This window comes from Bos indicus, chromosome X, assembly GCF_029378745.1.
Source record: "Bos indicus isolate NIAB-ARS_2022 breed Sahiwal x Tharparkar chromosome X, NIAB-ARS_B.indTharparkar_mat_pri_1.0, whole genome shotgun sequence".
Lineage (NCBI taxonomy): Eukaryota > Metazoa > Chordata > Mammalia > Artiodactyla > Bovidae > Bos > Bos indicus.
In genome coordinates, this window is record NC_091789.1 from 53928677 (window position 1) to 53952176 (window position 23500).

General features: G+C 40.0%; 1 protein-coding gene across 7 annotated transcripts in view; it reads left to right on the forward strand.

Moving 5' to 3' along the window:
- Window positions 1-23500, forward strand: part of SYTL4 (synaptotagmin like 4) — a 97482-nt gene that overhangs the window by 68387 nt on the left and 5595 nt on the right. For all 7 annotated transcript variants that reach the window (XM_070783737.1, XM_070783736.1, XM_070783738.1 and 4 more), the window contains 9 exons: window positions 4179-4280; window positions 4755-4830; window positions 5473-5563; window positions 5676-5779; window positions 10112-10204; window positions 11832-12010; window positions 12304-12406; window positions 12924-13085; window positions 21843-21951. In XM_070783737.1, coding sequence (XP_070639838.1) covers window positions 4179-4280; window positions 4755-4830; window positions 5473-5563; window positions 5676-5779; window positions 10112-10204; window positions 11832-12010; window positions 12304-12406; window positions 12924-13085; window positions 21843-21951 — 1019 coding nt within the window. The remainder of the gene's footprint in view (window positions 1-4178; window positions 4281-4754; window positions 4831-5472; window positions 5564-5675; window positions 5780-10111; window positions 10205-11831; window positions 12011-12303; window positions 12407-12923; window positions 13086-21842; window positions 21952-23500) is intronic.

Here is a 23500-nt window from a genome sequence, read left to right on the forward strand (position 1 = left end):
CACAGTTCCCTCCCAGATCCCTCTCAGGGGCACAGGTCCCAGTCCTGATTCCTTTCTCTCTTCCTTTTTCCCTTTGTCCTGTCCAGTTATATGGACATTTTTTTTGCCCTTTGGAAGTCTGAGGTCTTTCAGTAGGTATTCAGTGAGGATATTCAGTGAAAATATTCAGTAGATATTCTGTGAGAATTGTTTCACATGTATTTTTTATATATTTGTTGGAGAGGTGAATTCTTTGTCCTACTCCTCTGCCATCTTGACCTGATCCCCAACCATACCAATTTTTGATGAGGATGTAGAGCAACTGGCATTCTCATACAGTGCTGGTAGGAACGTCCAATGGTGAAGCCACTTTGAAAAAGAGTTTAGTAGTGTCTTAACCAGTTAAACATGCACCTACCTTGTGAATCAGCCTTTAAATTTCTAGATATTTACTCAAGAGAAACACAAAAATACGTCCATACAAAGACTTGTGCATGAATGTTCATAGCGGCTTTGTGATTGCCAAAACCTAGAGATAACTCCAGTGTCTATCAGCAGGTGAAAGGATAAACTTTGCTTTGTTTATACAGTGGAATACTACTCAGCAATGGAAAGGAATGGATTACTGATACATGCAACAACATGGATGAATCTTGAAATAATCATGCTGAGTGAAAGAAGTCAAACAAAAAAAGAGGACCTACTGTATGACTCTGTTTATATAAAATTCTAGAAAAATCAAGCTAAATGTTAATGACAGCAGATCAGCACTTACTTGAAGACAGGTCTGAGGAGGGAAAGATGGACTATGAAGGAGCATGAGGAAACTTTGGGGAGTGATAGACATGTTCAGTAGCTTAATTGTGGTGATGGTTTCACAAATGTATACATATAGCTGATTCATGTCGATGTATGGCAAAAAACATAGTATTGTAAAGTAATTAGCCTCCAATTAAAATAAATAAAAAAACTCATCAAATCAAACACTTAAACACGTGCACTTTATTAATGTTAGTTATAGCCCAAGGTGCAAATGGAAAAAAAATGACAGAAAAATATAACATTAGCAGGGGTCTGCCTCATTCTTTTTGTTCTCATATGGTGTGTCATTGTATGTATGTACTATGATTTTATCCACACAGCCTTGGTTGGGTGACTCATCTGTTTTAGGTGATGAGCCCCTCCCCTTCTTTTGTGGATAAGAATGGCTTTTATTTTCTGAACTTGATTGAACACATCTGACATCACTGGTCATAATGTAATTTCTGAAGCCCACTGCTTCTGGCTATCTATGACTTCTTGTCTCATTGAACCCAGAAGACTTTCATTTATCCTAAACATGAAAACGGATTAAGTGGCCATAAATGATATTTTTCATAAAATTATGGAGCCTCACAAATAATCTAATTCAACTCCCTTATTTTTGCAGAAAAGAAAGCAGGGTAAGTGATTTACCTCAGATCATTAGATAGTTAGAGCCCAGGACTCCCATCTCTAAGTTTATTTTTCTACTGCACAGATGTCAAATAATTGCTTTTTTGCCCTAGAGTGGTTTGTATCAGCTTTGGATCAGTACGTATTAATCTTTAGGAAAAAATACAAGCAGAAAACACTCTCCATGGACCACTATTAAGCTATCTCTCTAGAGGAATGGTTCTGCTTTGGGTTCTTTGTTCTTTAGAGCAAAGAGAGAAAAAGAATGATTCTAAAGTGAAAATGAAATCAAGCTCCCTGCGTGTTTTTGACTATAAAGCTAATATATCTCTCAAGAAATGACACTGTTTCACCTCTGGCATGCCCTAGGATTTCAACCCCTGCTGTTTGTTTTCATAGAGATATCTCAAATATCATGTTATGATAACTTGGAAAGTTTATTCTCTCCTGCCTAAGACGTTATAGATTTTGGCTATTTCATTCTGTGTTCTTTTCTTATTAATTCCTTCATTTGTTTGTCTATGAATGCCTACTATTTTCCGAGCACTGTTTTAGGCAATAGTATATACTGGTGACGACAACAAAGTTCCTTGCTTGAGGAGTGTAGATTTGGTAGTGGGGGACACAGACAGTAAGTGAATAATCAAGTAAATATATGTCAGATGTTGACAAGTGCTGTGGAGAAAAATGAAGGAGTCTAAAAGGGAGTACCAGGAAAGCGTGTATGTATGCAGGCAGTTTTATCTAGGCCAGTGCAGGGAAAGGCTTAATAATAATTAATAATTATTATACATAATTGATAATAACAATAAATAATAATAAGATGACATTTGAGAGGAGACAAGCAAAGAGGACACAAACCCTGAGAGCATCTGGGGGAAAGAGATACTTTCTAGGCAGAGAAAGCAGCAGGTATAACAACCTTAAAGTGGGTTTGTGTTTGGCAGTATGAGTCATCTGGAACTGACAAACAAGGGGAGAGGGTAGGGGATAAAGACAGAGGCTGGGTGAAAAGCAGATAATGTAAGATTTTGACACTTGTCAGGACTCTGTCTTTATTCCGAGTTAGAAGGAGGGCTCTGAATGATGTTATATTATTTTTTTTAATTGGGGTAAAATTCACATAAGGTTAATCATTTTAACAGTTTTGAAGTATACAATTCAGTATCTTTTAGTACTTTCAGAATATTGTGCAGCCATCACCACTGCCTGATTTCAGAACATTTTCATCACTCCAAAAAGAAACCCTGTGCCCGTTAAGCAGTCACTCCCCATTTCTGCAGCAACTATTCTGCTTTCTGTTTCTGTGGATTTGCCTATTCTGGACACTTCCTATAGATGGAATCATACAGAATGTGGCCATTTGTGTCTGGCATTTCACTTTAGCATAATATTTTCAAGGTTCATCTATGTTGTAGCATGTGTAAAACTTCATTCCTTTTTGTTGTCAATAATATTTCGTTTTATGGCTGTACCACATTTCCTTTATCTGTTCATCTGTTGATAGACATTTGGACTGTTTCCACCTGTTAGCTATTGTGAATAATGCTTCTGTGAACATTTATATACAATTTTTTTGTGTGGACACGTGCTCCCAGTTCTCTTGGGTAGATACCTATGAGTGGAATTGCTGAGTTTGTGTGGCAATTCTGTATTGGATATATATATTAATATAGTGTATATATATGTGTGTGTATTTATTCCACATTGCCAGGCTTGCAGGATCTTAGTTCCGCAACCAGGGATTGAACTTGGAAGTGTGGAGTCCTAACCACAGAACCACCAGAGAATTCCCTGGGTTTATATTTTTAAAGCTCATTTTAGCTGCTGTGTTGAGGATAGATTGTATGGGGACAAGGGCAGAAGTAGGGAGTTCAGTTAGGAGATTATTATTATAAGCATTCCTTGAGGTAAGGGATCCAGGAATTGTGTCCTTCCCTTTAGAGATGAGGACTGTTGTTTTGAATGCCCAGGGTCATCCTTCATTAAACTGAAAAGAAATTCTGGTCTTCTTAATAATATCTTCAAAGCATACTGCTTATTTATGAACATACTTTAAGCCCCACTGAAGGCATTTAGTCAAGAATTCAGTCAACAAATAATTGAGTGCCCAGTCTATGCTGGTTTCTCTGCTAGGCATTGGGAACTTAGCAGTGAACAAAATATGTGATCACTGATATCCTGCAACTTAGTCTAATGGAGGAGAAAGACACTAAACAAGTCGTTTGTTTATCAAGCAAATTATCAAACAAATTAAATAATTTGTATAAAAGACATCAGGTTGCTTTAGGAGCACATAGAAAGGCTACTAATCCATACTTGGGGTTGGGGCATGGTCAGAGATGTGGAGGAATTGACATGTAAGGAGAGACTGGAAGAATGAGTAGATTTAGCCAGGAGTTTCAAGTAAACAAGAAAAATGGCCACTGTGACCATCCCAGGCAGAGATAAGAGGGAAGAAAAGCAGCTTTGTCATATTCAGGGAACCAAGAGAGCTTCATCATTCCATAATGTGAAGTATAAGGAGAGGTGAAAAATGAGTCTGTAGAGATGAGCAGGGGGTCAACTCATAAGGATTTTCTTGCCATGCTAAGGAGTTTGAACTCAATCCCAAGGGCAGTAGAGAACCTCTGAGCAGTTTTAAAAGTGTACTTAGCTCTTAGAAAGATCACTTAGGCTACCACTGTGAAGGAGTTGGAAGGAAGCCCAACACCCAGCAGGAGAGCCCACTTTCTTTATGTGTTGGCTCTTGGTTTTTATTGTAGCATGTCGTTTGAAGTGCCCAAGCTGAAAAGTGGAAGGAGTGTACTGGAAGCCGAGAGTGAGAGCCTGGATAGCTATACAGCTGACTCGGATACCATGTCCAGGTGAGATGTCCCCAGTCCCGGCCGTTCTGCTCAACCGAGCTCCCGTTTTGTTCTCTAGAGCCAGGGTGTGGGGTTCCCCTGCCTTCAGTGTTCCTGACTTCTGTACTTGGTAAGGCGAATGAAGTAATTTCTCTGTTGCTGCAAGTCTCCCACTAGCACTTCTTTGAGCACAGCCTTCTGGAACACACTAACTTCCACAGGCTGCTGCATCTTGGAGAGTGTTCTTGGACCCCTGGACCAGCAGCAATGGATGCTGCTATCCCTTAGGCATGGGGGTGTGAGTGTTTGTATTTGTACAAAGCTACTTATCTGATTGTCTGCATTCCTTCAAGGTGAATCAGATGTGAAGTTTACCTTCTGCATTTGGTTACTGACCTTAAGCCAGTGGCTTTCCTTCCACAGAGCTTGGGTCCCTGGATAGATGGGGAAAGGAGGAGGAGGTGATTTTATTACAGTTTCTGTATCTGCCCCCAGGAGAGACTCACTGGATAAATCTGGCCTTTTTCCAGAATGGAAGAAGATGTCTGCTCCCAAACCTCAAGTAGAAAAGGTAAGCTTTAGTTACTGGTTGGTTGATCTCTGTCTTTCTGTCTTTGTGTCTCTCTCCTTCCTTTCTCAGGAAGAATTTAAATTAAGAATTGAAGCAAACAAATTTTAGTTCAAATATCTGTGGTAGCATTTTCTAAGGTTTTGGTTGAAACGTGAGAAAATAGGTTTTAGAGAATGAACTTATGGTTGCCAGGAGGAAAGATGAGGAGAAGGGATAATTGGGGAATTTGGGATGGACATATATACACTGCTGTATTTAAAATGGATAACCAACAAGGGCCTACTGTATAACATGTGTAACTCTCCTCAATGTTATGTGGCAGCGTGGATGGGACGGGAATTTGGGGGTAGAATGGAGACATGTATATTTATGGCCGAGTCCCTTTATTGTTCACCTGAAACTATCACAACATTGTTTATCAGCTATATCCCAATACAAAATAAAAGTTTAAGAAGTTAGTGTAAACCACAAACAAAAAAAAAATAGATTTTGTGCAACTTCTTAAGATTAAGTTAAAGCCCTAAGATTAAATTAATCTTTAAGTTTGTCATAATTTGGTGAATATCTGAGTCTTCTTCCCTAATCAACTCTTCTACCTACCCAACTGTCTTTTTCCATTATTTTGCCCTTATCTGTTCCTAGGAAGCTCAGCTTAGGGGTCAAAATGTGGTATCTGTGGACGAAGGTGAAATGATATTCAAGAAGAACACCAGAAAAATCCTCAGGCCTTCAGGTAGCTGGTTTCCCTTCATGGCCTTTTGAGATTGATGTTCAGAATACTTGGTGGGTTATTAGTATGGAGAAGAGTATGTTTCTTTTGCTTTGGTTTTTGATTTTCCACTCAGAATATACTAAGTCTGTGATCGATCTTCGTCCGGAAGATGTGGGGCATGAAAGTGGCGCCCTGGGAGACAGGAGCAAATCTGTCCCAGGCCTCAGTGTGGATATGGTAAATACCCTTGTATTTCACTTGGTAACCATATGAAAAATTATATATATAAAGTTGACTTTGGGCCTCCCAGGTGGCACTAGTGGTAAAGAACCTGCCTGCTAATGCAGGAGATGTAAGAGATATGGGTTCAATCCCTAGGTCGGGAAGATCCCCTGGAGGAGGGCATGGCAACCCACTGCAGTACTCTTGCCTGGAGAATCCCATGGAGGATTCTGGGAGGAGCCTGGTGGGCTACTGACCATAGGGTTACAAAGAGTCAGACACGACTAAAGCAACTTAGCATGCACACAAGCAAAGTTGACTTTACTACCTGATACTCTCAATTTACCTGTTTAGTTCCTTAGGAAAAGGTAACATGAATTTTGATTTCTCTCTCAATTCTAAAGTAAATCTGGTTGCTAAATTGCTTAAAGAAAGAGATTATATTTCACTATCTCTTTTGTTTTCTAAACATTGCTTGATATATGGTTGGAGGCTCAAGTAAATACTTCAGTCAGTCAGTTCAGTCGTTCAGTCATGTACAACTCTTTGCATGCCAGGCTTCCATGTCCATCACCAACTCCTGGAGCTTGCTCAAACTCATGTCCATTGAGTCAGTTTCTCCTCTTGCCTTCGATCTTTCCCAAGCATCAGGGTCTTCTCAAATAAGTCAGTTCTTCACCAGGTGACCAACGTATTGGAGTTTCAGCTTCAGCATCAGTCCTCCCAATGAATATTCAGGACTGATTTCCTTTAGGAGGGACTGGTTTGAACTCCTTACAGTCAAAGAGACTCTCAAGCGTCTTCTCTAACACCCCAGTTCAAAAGCATAAATTCTTTGGAGCTCAGCTTTCTTTATGGTCCAACTCTCACATCCACACATGACTACTGGAAAAATTATAGCTTTGACTAGACGGACCTTTGTCAGCAAAGTTATGTCTCTGCTTTTTATTATGCTGTCTAGGTTGGTCATAGCTTTTCTTCCAAGGAGCAAGTGTCTTTTAATTTCATGGCTGTAGTCACTATCTGCAGTGATTTTGGATCCCAAGAAAATAAATCTGTCACTGTTTCCATTGTTTCCCCATCTATTTGCCATGAAGTGATGGGACCAGTTGCCACAATCTTAGTTTTTTGAATGTTGAATTTTAAGCTAGCTGTTTCACTCTATTTCACTTTCATCAAGAGGCTCTTTAGTTCTTCTTCACTTTCTGCCATAAGGGTGGTATCATCTGCATATCTGAGGTTATTGATACTTTCCCTAGGAATCTTGATTCCAGCTGGTGCTTCATCCAGTCTGGCATTTTGCATGATGTTAAATAAGCAGGGTGACAATAACTTTCTGCATGTAAGTTAAATAAGCAGGGTGACAATATACAGCCTTGATGTACTCCTTTCCCAATTTGGAACCAGTCTGTTGTTCCATGTCTTGTTCTGTTGCTTCTTGACATGCATACAGGTTTCTCAGGAGGCAAGTCAGGTGGTCTGGTATTCCCATCTCTTTCAGAATGTTCCATAGTTTGTTGTGATCCACACAGTCAAAGGCTTTAGCGTAGTAAATGAAGCAGATGTAGATGTTTTTCTGTAATTCCATTACTTTTTAAGTGATCCAGCAGATGTTGGCAATTTGATCTCTGGTTCCTCTGCCTTTTCTAAATCCAGCTTGAACATCTGGAAGTTCTTGGTTCACGTACTGTTGAAGCCTGGCTTGGAGAATTTTGAGCATTACTTTGCTAGTGTGTGACATGTGTGCAAGTGTGCAGTAGTTGGAACATTCTTTGGCATTGCCTTTCTTTGGCATTGGAATGAAAACTGACCTTTTCCAGTCCTGTGGCCACTGCTGAGTTTTCCAAATTTGCTGGCATATTGAGTGCAGCACTTTCACAGCATCATCTTTTAGGATTTGAAATACCTCACCTGGAATTCCATCACCTCCACTAGCTTTGTTCGTAGTGATGCTTCCTAAAGGTCACTTGACTTCACATTTCAGGATGTCTGGCTCTAAGTGGGTGATCACACCATCGTGGTTATGTGGATCATTAGGTCTTTTTTGTATAGTTCTGTGTATTCTTGCCACCTCTTCTTAATATCTTCTTATTTTGCTAGATCCATACCATTTCTGTCCTTAATTTTGCCCATCTTTGCATGAAATGTTCCCTTGATATCTCTGATTTTCTTGAAGAGATCTCTAGTCTTGCTCATTCTTTTGTTTTCCTCTATTTCTTTGCATTGATCATGGAGGAAGACTTTCTTATCTCTCCTTGTTATTCTTTGGAACTCTACATTCAGTTGGGTATCTTTCCTTAACTCCTTTACGTTTCACTTCTTGTCTTTTCTCAGCTATTTGTAAGGTCTCCTGGGACATCCATTTTGCCTTTTTGCATTTCTTTTTCTTGGGGATGGTTTTGATCGCAGTCTCCTGTACAGTGTCATGAACCTCTGTCCATAGTTTTTCAGGCAGTGTGTCTATCAGGTCTAATTCCTTGAATCTATTTGTCACTTCCACTGTATAATCATAAGGGATTTGTATTAGGTCAAACCTGAATGGTCCAGTGGTTTTCCCTACTTTCTTAAATTTAAGTTTGAATTTTGCAATAAAGAGTTCATAATCTGAGCCACAGTCAGTTCCCAGTCTTGATTTTGCTGACTCTATAGAGCTTCTTCATCTTTGGCTGCAAAGAATATAATGAATCTGATTTTAGTATCGACCATCCGGTGATGTCCATGTGTAGCATCATCTCTTGTGTTGTTGGAAGAAGGTGTTGACTATGACCACTGCATTCTCTTGGAAAAACTCTGTTAGCCTTGCCCTGCTTCATTCTGTACTCCAAGGCCAAAGTTGCCTGTTACTCTAGGTATCTCTTGACTTCCTACTTTGGCATTTCAGTCCACTATGAAGAAAAGGACATCTTCTTTTGGTCTTAGTACTGGAAGGTCTTGTAGGTCTTCATAGAACCATTCAACTTCAGCTTCTTTGGCATTAGTGGTTGGGGCATAGACTTGGATTACTGTGATATTGAATGGTTTGCCTTTGTAACATGGATCATTTTGTTGTCTTGAGATTGCTCCCAAGTACTGCATTTCAGACTCTTTTGTTGACTGTGAGGGCTACTCCATTTCTTCTAAGGGATCCTTGCCCACAGTAGTAGATATAATGGTCAACTGAATTAAATTCACCCATTCCAGTCCCTTTAGTTCCCTGATTCCTAAAATGTCGATGTTCACTCCTATCTCCTATTAGACTACTTCCAATTTACCTTGATGCATGGATCTAACATTCCAGGTTCCTATGCAATATTGTTCTTTACAACATCGAACTTTACTTCCATCACCAGTCACATCCACAACTGGGCGTTGTTTTCTCTTTGGCTCAGCCTCTTCATTCTTTCTGGAGCTATTTCTCTACTCTTCTCTAGTAGTATATTGGGCACCTACTAACCTGAGGAGTTAATCTTTCAGTGTCATATCTTTTTGCCTTTTCATACTGTTCATGAATACTCAAGTGGTTTGCCATTCCCTTCTCCAGTGGACAACATTTTGTCAGAACTCTCCACCCTGACCTGTTCATCTTGGGTGGCCCTACACTGCATGGCTCATAGTTTCATTGAGTTACACACAGCTGTGATCCACGTGATCAGTTTGGTTAGTTTTCTGTGATTGTGGTTTTCATTCTGTCTGCCCTCTGATGGATGAGGATAAGAGGCTTGTGGTAACTTCCTAATTGGAGGGAGTAGCTGTGGGGGAATCTGGGTCTTGCTCTGATGGGGGCGGAGCATGCTCAGTAAATCTTTAACCCAGTTTTCTGCTGATGAGTGGGGCTGTATTCCCTCCCTGTAGTTTGGCCTGAACTGTGATAGGGGTAATGGCAGTAATGGTGACCTCCTTCAAAAGGACTTATGCCAGCGTGCTCTGCAGCTCCCAGGTCTGTTGTATTTAGTGCCCTGACCCCGCAGCAGGCCACTGTTGACCCACGCATCCACTGGAGACTCCTGGACACTCTTTGATATAATTGTTCTCCAGTTTGTGGGTCATCTATTCGGTGGCTCAATGGTGGGGGTAATGGCAATCTCCTCCAAGGGATTTATGCCACACTTAATAAAATGTAAAGAGATGGCTGGGTTGGGGCAGTCAAATTAAAAAGAGATATTCTTACTATTTTGTGATTTGAGAAGGATGGTTGGGATGTAGTTTGGGAGCCTGAAATAGGGAAACCCAAAGATAGAGATAAGCATGTATGTGTGCACATGACACCTCAGAGCTTAGCAACAATTATGGCCCCTACTAAAGGAAAGATATTCATTTTTGAACTTTTTCTTATTTCTATTAACTCTGAATGTATATTTATCATTCTAGGAAGAGGAAGAAGAAGAAGAAGACATTGACCACCTGGTGAAGTTGCATCGTCAGAAGCTAGCCAGAAGCAGCATGAGAAGTGGTTCCTCCATGGTAAGTTCCATTAGTTCTGTGGCTGTGGACGTGTTGGGGTACCAGGTAAGATGGAACTGCTTCCCTAGAGCAGAGTCAGGATGTGGGGAAGTTCTGGTTATTCTTTCTAGGTAAGTGAGATGCATTTGTTTGTTCCTTTTCTCAAGTTAGACCATAATTGCTTAGTGCAGTTAGGTGACTTTCTCAGTCTCTGCCCTGGAAATTCTTATTTCAGGTAGTTAGGGCTAGAGATGTTCATCACAGCTTTGTGAACAGTAACCCATAACTTCTACCCTAAAAAGGTACCCAGGCCACAAAGTGAGAAAGTTCAGGTGTTCTCATCAGAGCACACCCCAAGTCTCACATTCAAGGGTGGTGAATGCCATGAGAAGGGTCTTGGCAGGGTTACCTAGCATCAGGATATGGTTAAGGGAAAACTATACCAATCAGAATCATAAAGTTAAAGGGACATTTAAGAATCGGGGCCTAGTTCTGTCATTAAGTATGAAGATTGATGTTTAGGGGAAACAGTCAGAAAGCAGGATGAATAGATGATCATACTCACACACAGGAAGAGAACGGTAGGCTTGCAGAGTTGATTATTAGCTGAGAGGAACGTAGCTTTTCACCTCAGGTGGGGTTTTCCCTCCAAATCTGACACAGTCACTTTTCTCTGTAGACCTTGAGAGGGATAAGGTGGATAAAAGAGACCCACAGATAATTAACGCTCCTTGTTTTAATTGATAACTGATCCCTTCTAATCAACATCATAACATACATAGTATACACCAAAATCAGACTCAGCTGTACGCTGCCTCTACTCCTTGCTCACCTTCTGGGGCAGTTGAAAATTAACAATAAAAATATATAAAAAGAGAATAAGAAGAGCAGCTCAGAACCTAGGTGAGCTGATTGGTAAACCTCAGCAGTTGTAAGCAGTTGTGAGTGTGCTGTTAGCTCTCTCTTATATTCTGGGTACAAGACCATTGGCCGTACTGGTTAGTTGCAGGGGCTTTTGTTTTGTTTAGTGACTGACTTTCTCATGAGTGAAAATGTGAACAATGTGGCAGGGAGAGTGTGCCTTCACCAGATGTTTATGGGTGTTTTATCTTGTTTGTTTATTTCTTCCAGTTTTATTGAGATATAACTGACATACAGCACTGTGTAAGGTGTATTGCATATTGATTTGACTAATATACATTTTGAAATGGTTACCACAATAAGTTTGGGAACATCCATCATCTTATATAGATACAAAATTAAAGAAATAGAGTTTTTTCCTTGTGATGAGAACTCTTAGTATTTGTCTCTTAACCACTTTAATATATATAACACAGAGCAGTGTTAATTATACTCTGTGTGTGTGTGTGTGTATCATGTTGTGTATTATATCCCTAGCACTTATTTATCTTAAAACTGGGAGTTTGCACCTTTTGACCACTTTCATATAATTCCCCCTCCCCTGACCCCTTGCTTCTTATAACAACAAATCTGCTATCTTTTTCTATGAGTTTTGTTTATGTTTGAAGTATAATTGACCTATAACACTATGTTAGTTCCTGTCATACAACATAGATTTCTGTAAATTTAAAAATGCTCACCATGATAAGTCTAGTTACCACCTGTTATGTGGGTGCTTTATCTTCAGAGTACGATTGGCAGCATGATGAGCATCTATAGTGAAGCCGGTGATTTCGGGAACATCTTTGTGACTGGAAAGATTGCCTTTTCTCTGAAGTACGAGCAGCAAACACAGGCTCTGGTCATTCACGTGAAGGAGTGCCAACAGTTGGCCTATGCTGATGAAGCCAAGAAGCGCTCAAATCCGTGAGTGCTTCTGGACCCTGCCCAGTGCTTGGAGATGATCAGACCCCAACATCTCTCTGGGCACCCTTGAACCAAAGCTCTCACTTCCTGGGCAGACAGGGAGGTGTGATTGAGAGTGGTTAGGGGAGATGTGGGAAAGGGGCCAGGATTAGGAAAATCCAAGAATGGTGTGTAGCAGAGGGCTTGATGTGATATTTTCACTTCATAATGGCATATGTATATGGAAGACAGGGAAGTGAGAAGCAGGTTTCCAAAAAGACAGCCAATGACTCAGTATTCTCCTTGGCTTCTAGATATGTGAAGGCTTATCTTCTGCCAGACAAATCCCGCCAAGGAAAAAGAAAAACCAGCATCAAGCAGGACACTATTAATCCGTTATATGATGAGATCCTCAGAGTAAGTATCTAGAGTCTGAGAGGATAGAACTTGTTCTGTCTTGTGTGCTGAGCTGTAGCAATTCCTCTACTATATGGCTGGTCAACATGGTTTTCAGCGGCCATGTCTGTGTTTGAGGATACACTGTGGGCATCTGTTCACATCCTGACTTCTCAGCAAACAAAGCTGGTTTGATTTTCTTGGATTCTGGTGAAGTTGGAGGGCCTCGTGGTCGCAAATCTCATTTTAAGGGGTCATTTGTAATCAGGAGTCTCCCTGGCAGTTCTTTTGCATATTCTAGTGTTCCCTCACCCACTGAAGGAAAAATTTATATCCCAGGTCCTCCCCTGGAGTATGGTAGGTTTTTGTGAAGTGGGATAAGTAAAGGCTTTGAGGGATGAAGCTCAAAGTGCTTAGGGACTACAGTGATTTGATCAGGACTATGGACTTTGAGTATGCTTGTTCAGATTTTGGAATAATATTTTTCTGAGAAATTACTGTGAACTAATCATCTTGGGTGTCTCCTTTCCTTTCACAGTATGAAATCCCAGAATCTCTCTTGGCCCAGAGGACTTTGCAATTCTCGGTGTGGCATCATGGTCGTTTTGGCAGAAACACTTTTCTTGGAGAGGCAGAGGTCCAGATGGATTCCTGGAAGCTTGATAAGAAACTGGATCATTGTCTCCCTTTACATGGAAAGGTAGTCTGCTTTAACAGCTCCTTATAGAGTTTGCATCTGAGGTAGAATTATCTGCAGTGACTTCTGTAGAACAGTTTTGATTGTAGTTTGTGGAGTTCTCACGCCCCCTGCTGGGGTTTCCTAGTTTAACAGTAATTTCAGATGCTCTTGGATGGCAAGTGTCAGTAATCTCTTCTGTTACAAGCCAGGTGAACGATGAAGCCGTGGTTCCCCTTTGAAGTCTTTCATATATATGTGTGTCAAGCTTTGCTTCCTCATCTTCTAGAGTCTGGGTGTATCCTAACATTCTGACTTGTGCCTTTTCTCCAAGCTAACCTTTTGGATGTATCCTAATCTGTGCTGGTTTTCAAAACTGCCCTTTTCACTACAGAAATGGGAAGTAAACCAATTCATGGAGCTCCACTTCCCGTGCTCTTTGTCATACAAGCCAGGGGAAGTATTACTTTGGAGATGGAATCCCAGGGGAGAGTGTAGCACAGTGTGTAATATTACCTGGGATCTGAGTGTGGACCTGGATTTGAGTCCAGACACTGTGATTTGACAGCTAAGTAAATTACCTAACTTAAAAACTAACTTAGGTAAGTCACCTAAATTCTGTGGGCCTTAGTTTCTTCATCTATAAAGTGGAAATGATGATAATATTCTCTTCTGCTGGATCGTATACAGAGTACCAATCAGTGCCTGGCACATAAAAGATGTTCAGTAGGTTACTGTCATTCAGGTTAAGATGAAATTGCTAAAACAGAGTTAGGACTTCTTGATTATCAGAACTTTTCAGTGGCAAGATTCTTCTGTAAAACTTTTTTATTTTTTTTAATTTCTTTTTTAAATTTTATTTTGTTTTTTAACTTTACAATATTGTATTCGTTTTGCCATATATCAACATGAATCTGCCACAGGTATACACGTGTTCCCCATCCTGAACCGTCCTCCCTCCTCCCTCCCCGTACCATCCCTCTGGGTCGTCCCAGTGCACCAGCCCCAAGCATTAGCATTTTCAATGCTAAAAATAGTTCATGGTAGATAGAATAACTTGGGAAAGATAGACATAGAAGTAGTAGTAGTGACTGCTTCTAAAAAGAGAAACTGAAGTAGGAGGGTGATTTAGTTTTCTCTATATGCCTTTTTATAACATTTGAAATTTTTACCATGTCTACATATATTGCTTATCAAGAACATTAAGAATAAAAGGATTTATGTGTACATGGTTCAAAATTAAAACAATATCAGTTCAGTTCAGTTGCTCAGCCGTGTCCGACTCTTTGTGACCCCATGAACCGCAGCACGCCAGGCCTCCCTGTCCATCACCAACTCCCGGAGTTCACCCAAACCCATGTCCATTGAGTCAGTGATGCCATCCAACCATCTCATCCTCTGTCGTCCCCTTCTCCTCCTGCCCTCAATCTTTCCCAGCATCAGGGTCTTTTCCAATGAGTCAGCTCTTCGCATCAGGTGTCCTAAGTATTGGAGTTTCAACTTCAACATCAGTCCTTTCAATGAACACCCAGGACTGATCTCCTTTAGGACGGACTGTTTGGATCTCCTTGCAGTCCAAGGGACTCTCAAAAGTCTTCTCCAACACCACAGTTCAAAAGCATCAATTCTTTGGTGCTCAGCTTTTTTTATAGTCCAACTCTCACATCCATACATGACCACTGGAAAAACCATAGCCTTGACTAGACGGACCTTTGTTGGCAAAGTAATGTCTCTGCTTTTGAATATGCTATCTAGGATGGTCATAACTTTCCTTCCAAGGAGTAACCGTCATTTAATTTCATGGCTGCAATCACCATCTGCAGTGATTTTGGAGCCCAGAAAAATAAAGTCAGCCACTGTTTCCACTGTTTCCCCATCTATTTCCCATGAAGTGATGGGACCGGATGCCATGATCTTCGTTTTCTGAATGTTGAGCTTTTAGGCCAACTTTTTTCACTCTCGTCTTTCACTTTCATCAAGAGGCTCTTTAGTTCTTCACTTTCTGCCATAAGGGTGGTATCATCTGCATATCTGAGGTTATTGATATTTCTCCCGGCAATCTTGATTCCAGGTTTTGCTTCTTCCAGCCCAGCATTTCTTATGATGTTCTCTGCATATAAGTTAAACTAAGTAGGGTGACAATATGCAGCCTTGATGTACTCCTTTTCCTATTTGGAACCAGTCTGTTCCATGTCCAGTTCTAACTGTTGCTTCGTGACCTGCATACAGATTTCTCAAGAGGCAGGTCAGGTGGTCTGGTATTCCCATCTCTTTCAGAATTTTCCAGAGTTTATTGTGATCCATACAGTCAAAGGCTTTGGCATAGTCAATAAAGCAGAAATAGATGTTTTTCTGGAACTCTCTTGCTTTTTTGATGATCTGACGGATGTTGGCAGTTTGATCTCTGGTTCTTCTGCCTTTTCTAAAACCAGCTGGAACATCTGGAAGTTCACAGTTCAGTTATTGCTGAAGCCTGGCTTGGAGAATTTTAAGCATCACTTTACTAGCGTGTGTGATGAGTGCAACTGTGGGGTAGTCTGAGCATTCTTTGGCATTGCCTTTCTTTGGGATAGGAATGAAAACTGACCTTTTCCAGTCCTGTGGCCACTGCTGAGTTTTCCAAATTTGCTGGCATATTGAGTGCAGCACTTTCACAGCATCATCTTTCAGGATTTAAAAGAGCTCAACTGGAATTCCATCACCTCCACTAGCTTTCTTCATAGTGATGCTTCGTAAGGCCCACTTGACTTCACATTCCAGGATGTCTAGCTCTAGGTGAGTGATCACACCATCGTGATTATCTGGGTCGTGAAGATCTTTTTTGTACAGTTCTTCTGTGTATTCTTGCCACCTCTTCTTAATATCTTCTGCTTCAGTTAGGTCCATACCATTTCTGTCCTTTATTGAGCCCATCTTTGCATGAAATGTTCTCTTGGTATCTCTAATTTTCTTGAAGAGATCTCTAGTCTTTCCTATTCTATTGTTTTCCTCTATTTCTTTGCATTGATAGCTGAGGAAGTCTTTCTTATCTCTCCTTGCTATTTGGAACTCTGCATTCAAATGGGTATATCTTTCCTTTTCTCCTTTGCTTTTCGCTTCTCTTCTTTTCACAGCTATTTGTATGGCCTCCTCAGACAGCTGTTTTGCTGTTTTGCATTTCTTTTTCTTGGGGATGGTCTTGATTCCTGTCTCCTCTACAGTGTCATGAACCTCCATCCATAGTTCATCAGGCACTCTGTCTATCAGATCTAATCCCTTAAATGTTTTTCTCACTGCTACTGTATAGTCATAAGGGATTTGATTTAGGTCATACCTGAATGGTCTAGTGGTTTTCTCCACTTTCTTCAATTTCAGTCTGAATTTGACAATAAGGAGTTCATGATCTGAGCCACAGTCAGCTCCCTGTCATGTTTTTGCTGACTGTATAGAGCTTCTGCATCTTTGGCTACAAAGAATATAATCAGTCTGATTTCTGTGTTGACCATCTGGTGGTGTCCATGTATAGAGTCTTCTTTTGTGTTGTTGAAAGAGGGTGTTTGCTATGACCAGTGCGTTCTCTTGGCCAAACTCTATTAGCCTTTGCCCTGCTTCATTCTGTATTCCAAGGCCAAATTTGCCTGTTACTCCAGGTGTTTCTTGACTTCCTGCTTTTGCATTCCAGTCCCCTATAATGTAAAGGGGCATCTCTTTTGGGTGTTAGTTCTAGAAGGTCTTGTAGGTCTTCACAGAACTGTTCAACTCCAGCTTCTTCAGTGTTACTGGTTGGGGCATAGACTTGGATTCCTGTGATATTGAATGGTTTGCCTTGGAAACAAACAGAGATCATTCTGTTGTTTTTGATATTGCATAAAACAATATAGAAGTATATAAAAAGAAAAGTAGGTTAGAACTATTATCAACTACTTGAATATCTTTATAGAAATTTTGTATTAAGCAGCACAGATATATAAATATGGATTTAAAATTTTCCTTTTTACACAAATGAGCTCTTCTCATTGTGTGTATATATATCTTGATTTTTTTCATTTAACACTTTGTCATTTATCATGGACATTTTTCTATGCCATCACTACAGGTTTATCTCATTTTAATTGCTGGATAGTATTCTTCGTGTGGGCTTCCCTGGTGACTCAGATGATAAAGAATGTACCTGCCGTGCAGGATACCTGGTTTCAATCCCTGAGTCCAGAAGATCCCGCGGAGAAGGGGATGGCTACCTATTCCAGTATTCTTGCCTGGAGAATCCCAGGAACAGATGAGCCTGGTGGGCTACAGTCCATGGGGTTGTATAGAGTGGGACACATCTGAGTGACTAAGGACATATAACACATTCTTCGTGTACCTGTATTATATTTACAGTTTCCTCACTGATGGGCATTTAATTTTTTGCCTCTATTTTTCTCTGTTAAAACTATGGTATACTATATCTAGTCCGTCTTTTGTGAGTGTAACTGTAGGAGAAATTTCTGGTGGTGGAATTGCTGAGTCAAAGGAAATGAACATTCGATATTTTGAAGCTACTGCCCTCCAAAAATATAGTAACACTATTAAAAATCTCCCTTTAAGTACTAATAAAAATTGGAAAGCCATTATAATAAAACTATAGCATATTATTAGAAATTTAGAATTTCTTAAGCATTTGGCGTATAAGTCATTCTCTCAAGGGCCTACAGTTGATACAATTATAATGGAAATGTCATTGTAAACTGTCATGAACTACTGCCAGCAAAGAATGCCTTCCATCAAAAGAAAAACCTGCACTGAAATGGAACTGTTTGCTCTTTGAAATTATTTTGAGCCAGAATGAAAATGTGCTTTTGAAACAAATATGCCAATTATGCCAATTTCCAGCTAAGGTTAAACCCTAATTTTTTAGAGTCCACTGAAGCTCACAATCTAGAGACTAACAAATAGTATAGATATTTTATAAATAACAAAAAGACCACTCCAGTATTGCATATTTATTTTAACTGAAAACATTCTCCATTTTTTGTCTCTGATTTTTCTTTTTTTTCTTGCCCTAGTGATCCGTTTGCTCCCATTCAGTTTTCTCTTCCTGGCATCCACCTCCCTATCCTTCTATGTCTCTTTCATCCATTACACTGCTGTGCATTCTTGGTACATGGTACAATTTTCCAGACTGATGGGGATTATGCCTTCCTTGTATTGCTATACTCAGAGCTGAGGCCCTATGTTAGAGGAGCCCCTGTGAACACAGGCAGTGAATGAGCACCTCTGATCTGCACCAGCTCATGCTCTGGATTCCAAGGCATAAGGAGCACAGCCATGCCAAGACAGCCAGCAGAATGAAACCATCCTGCTCCTCATGGCCACTTACTGCTCATACTACCTGACACCCACTCATTCCCTCTTGCATTCATCCAGGAAATATTTGTAGAGCACCTATATATGCTAGGTACATTGCTAAGTGTCAGGCATGCTAGGATGAACAATGATAAAAACACTTTATTCCTGTCTCCTGGCGTTTAGATTCTAGTGGTAGAGAGAGTCATTAACCAAAACTAACATAAAGTTAAAATTGTGGCATATTCAAATCTTAGTAACAAAGTTTCACCGAGCCCTCAAATATCTGCAAGCTCTCTTTTAAAAAAAGACTTCTGATCTTTGAAAATCATACAAGTGATACTTGCCTTTCTCATTAAAAAAACACTATAGATACATAGAGAGTAAAAAGTGAAAGCCGTTTTTCCTTTCCCCATTCTACTCCCCTCTTTAGAAGATACAAGTGATAAAAGGAATCCAAATTGGAAAAGAAGAAGTAAAACTCTCACTGTTTGCAGATGACATGATCCTTTACATAGAAAACCCTAAAGACTCCACCAGAAAATTACTAGAACTAATCAATGATTATAGTAAAGTTGCAGGATATAAAATCAACACACAGAAATCCCTTGCATTCCTATACACTAACAATGAGAAAACTGAAAGAGAAATTAAGGAAACAATTCCATTCACCATTGCAACGGAAAGAATAAAATACTTAGGAATATATCTACCTAAAGAAACTAAAGACCTATACATAGAAAACTATAAAACACTGGTGAAAGAAATCAAAGAGGACACTAATAGATGGAGAAATATACCATGTTCATGGATTGGAAGAATCAATATGGTGAAAATGAGTATACTACCCAAAGCAATTTATAGATTCAATGCAATCCCTATCAAGCTACCAACGGTATTCTTCACAGAGCTAGAACAAATAATTTCACAATTTGTATGGAAATACAAAAAACCTCAAATAGCCAAAGCGATCTTGAGAAAGAAGAATGGAACTGGAGGAATCAACCTACCTGACTTCAGGCTCTATTACAAAGCCACAGTTATCAAGACAGTATGGTACTGGCACAAAGACAGAAATATTGATCAATGGAACAAAATAGAAAGCCCAGAGATAAATCCACGCACATATGGACACCTTATCTTTGACAAAGGAGGCAAGAATATATAATGGATTAAAGACAATCTCTTTAACAAGTGGTGCTGGGAACTCTGGTCAACCACTTGTAAAAGAATGAAACTAGACCACTTTCTAACACCATACACAAAAATAAACTCAAAATGGATTAAAGATCTAAACGTAAGACCAGAAACTATAAAACTCCTAGAAGAGAACATAGGCAAAACACTCTCCGACATACATCACAGCAGGATCCTCTATGACCCACCTCCCAGAATATTGGAAATAAAAGCAAAAATAAACAAATGGGACCTAATTAAACTTAAAAGCTTCTGCACAACAAAGGAAACTATTAGCAAGGTGAAAAGGCAGCCTTCAAAATGGGAGAAAATAATAGCAAATGAAGCAACTGACAAACAACTAATCTCAAAAAATATACAAGCAACTCCTACAGCTCAACTCCAGAAAAATAAATGACCCAATAAAAAAATGGGCCAAAGAACTAAATAGACATTTCTCCAAAGAAGACATACAGATGGCTAACAAACACATGAAAAGATGCTTAACATCACTCATTATCAGAGAAATGCAAATCAAAATCACTATGAGGTACCATTTCACGCCAGTCAGAATGGCTGCAATCCAAAAGTCTACAAGCAATAAATGCTGGAGAGGGTGTGGAGAAAAGGGAACCCTCTTACACTGTTGGTGGGAATGCAAACTAGTACAGCCACTATGGAGAACAGTGTGGAGATTCCTTAAAAGACTGGAAATAGAACTGCCTTATGATCCAGCAACCCCACTGCTGGGCATACACACTGAGGAAACCAGAGGGGAAAGAGACACGTGTACCCCAATGTTCATCGCAGCACTATTTATAATAGCCAGGACATGGAAGCAACCTAGATGTCCATCAGCAGATGAATGGATAAGAAAGCAGTGGTACATATACACAATGGAGTATTACTCAGCCATTAAAAAGAATACATTTGAATCAGTTCTAATGAGATGGATGAAACTGGAACCTATTATACAGAGTGAGGTAAGCCAGAAAGAAAAACACCAATACAGTATACTAACGCATATATATGGAATTTAGAAAGATGGTAACAATAACCCTGTGTACGAGACAGCAAAAGAGACACCGATGTATAGATCAGTCTTATGGACTCTGTGGGAGAGGGAGAGGGTGGGGAGATTTGGGAAAATAGCATTGAAACATGTATAATATCATGTATGAAATGAGTCGCCAGTCCAGGTTCGATGCACGGTACTGGATGCTTGGGGCTGGTGCACTGGGATGACCCAGAGGGAGGGTAGGGGAGGGAGGAGGGAGGAGGGTTCAGGATGGGGAACGCGGGTATACCTGTGGCGGATTCATTTCGATATTTGGCAAAACTAATACAATATTGTAAAGTTTAAAAATAAAATAAAATTAAAAAAAATAGAAGATACAAGTGTTAAGTTTGTCTGTATCTTTCTGGGTTTTTCTATGCAGTGTAACATAGTGCTTAAAAGCATGGATTTGAGAGCCAGTCTGTCTGAGTTTGAATCCTGGCTCTGCCAATTACTATGTGACCCTGGGCAAGTTACTTAACATCTCTGTTCCTCTGTTCCATAATCTGTAAAGTGGGGGTAATTGTACTCATGTCATAGGGAGTATCTTGAGGATTAAACAAGATGATATACTTAAAATACTATAACAATACCTGGCAGATATAGTAAGTACTGTATGAGTGATAATGATAATAATCATTATTAGCATATATATATATATTCACATATACAAATAAGAATATGTTTTAATATAAGTGCGATACTTTTTCTGCATCTTGCTTTGTTGACTTAACAGTACATCTTGGAATCTTTCCCTGTTAGCGTGTAGAGATTCACGGCATCCTTTTTGAGGATCACATGCCATATGCCATACAAGGGCATTAAAATCACTCATTTAACCTTTCCTATATTGATTGACATTTAGATTGTTTCCACTTTGGGGCTATCACTAACAATGTTGGTAACAAGATTCTCCATCATGGTGTCGGTCCCAGGTCATTTTGTATGGCAGCCTTGCTTGAAGACCTTCAAGGGTATTTGGAATCTAGTAACAGTATCCCCATAGTAGCAAAACAGTCAGCATCACAGAAGACTCTTTGTTAGTTCTTGTGCAGCTCCTTCTGAAGAAACTGCCTAGAATCCTGTGGCTTCCATGGCCTAGGGATCCAGGATGGTATTCATAAGGAGGAGGATAATTTTATGTTGTGAAGCTCTTCTTGAGGATAATTTTAGAATTGCCTCCGTGAGAGGTCTCAACAGTCTGAATAGCCCAGCCTGACCTGTTGGGTTTCCCTGTGTTTCAGATCAGTGCTGAGTCCTCAACTAGCTTGCCAGCACACAAAGGCGAGTTGGTGGTTTCATTGAAATATATCCCAGCCTCCAAACTCCCCGTTGGAAGTGACCGGAAAAAGAGTAAGTTTTCTTTGGGGCCTTGGATTTAACTCTTAGTTTTCTGCACCTGATCTGTGCAAGGTTGGTGCTGGCTAGTGGCTAGCACTATTGGAGAGACCAGATTATGATTCACACTGGATCGTCTTCTAAGGAAGATTTCTGTAGTAAGTAAGCCATTTCTTTTTTTCAACCAGAAGGGAATGCCTTCAAGTTGAAATTATTTTTTTGTTTTATCTTTTTTTGATGCCATTAAACTAACTTGGTCTTGGTCCAGCTCTAGAAGCCTACTAAGAGGTCAGAACAGAACAGAAACTTCAGGACTGAGAGAAGGTGGTTGGAAAGGGCGGTGTATAAGTATAAGGGACAGGAAGTTGAAGGCTGAGGAAGAGTAACTCAACACACCAAGCACTGTACTAGTGACTGTGGATATGTAGGTGAATAAGACATGATTTTTGCCCTCCCTTGCACAGCTTATTTTAGAAAGAATGACAGTCATCTGCTCAAAGAACACAGATACAGGAGTGATGAATTCTGTCTGGTTGTATTTGGGAGAGTTTTAAAGAGGAAGTAATGATGATATTTGACTTAAGACTTTACCAGGCAGAAAAGGAAGAGAATGGGGTGAGAAGAGCACTTTCTAAGAAGAGGAGATAGCAGGAGCAAAGGGTTGAAAAAAGCATGGTAAATGTGAGGTGATGTGTGACTGTGAGGCAGTTAACTTCTTAGTTAAGTGGGGCTGGAGTTCTGGTATATAGATGTGGGAGTGGAGATGGAATTGTTGATGGGGTTGGAGCCTGGCTATAAAGGGCCATGGACGTAATGGTAAGAAGTTGAACTTGATGCTTTGGCAATGCAAGAAAATCAAGAAATTTAAAGAAAAATTTCTTAAAAAGTTACTTGCAGCAAGGTCTAATCTATAGGATTTGGGGAAGTCAGTGAGATTTCCAAGGAGGGTGTGCAGGATGACTAGAGAAGAGAGGCAAGGAGAGAACCATGAGGAACAATTTAAAGTATGAAGAGGGGGAAGAGAAGCCAGTGAGGTAGAGGCTTATCAGAAGAGAGCCATGCTGGAAGAGAGCTTGAAGAAGGGAGCAAGGGTTGTCAACAGTATTGAAATACCTACTGGCCTGTCAGGCCCAATGAGAAGACACAACTCCTCGGCATTAGATTACATTTTCAGTGGATCTCAGTGGAAGTAGAAGCCAGATTTCACTAGAAACTAGGCTGAGTGAATGAGGCAAAGAAGTAGAAGCGATGCATGTGGACTCTATTTTCTAGGAAAATTGATGGTGAAAGAAAAGAGAACAATGGAGGAGAGCTTGAAAAGGAGATAGGGTGAAGGGAAATATTCTTTCAAAAGAATTTTTTAAAAGCAGAAGTGAGATTAGCATCTATTTAGACTGAAAGGAATGGAACTAGTAGAGAATGAGATATTAAAATGCGAGCTGGGGGTTGAAATTGATGATGCCTGATGAGTCTTGATGCCATGGGGATGGGATCCAGAACAGAAGTGGAGGAGTTTTCTTTTTTCCATCATTCAACAAATATCAGGCAACTTTATTTCTCTATG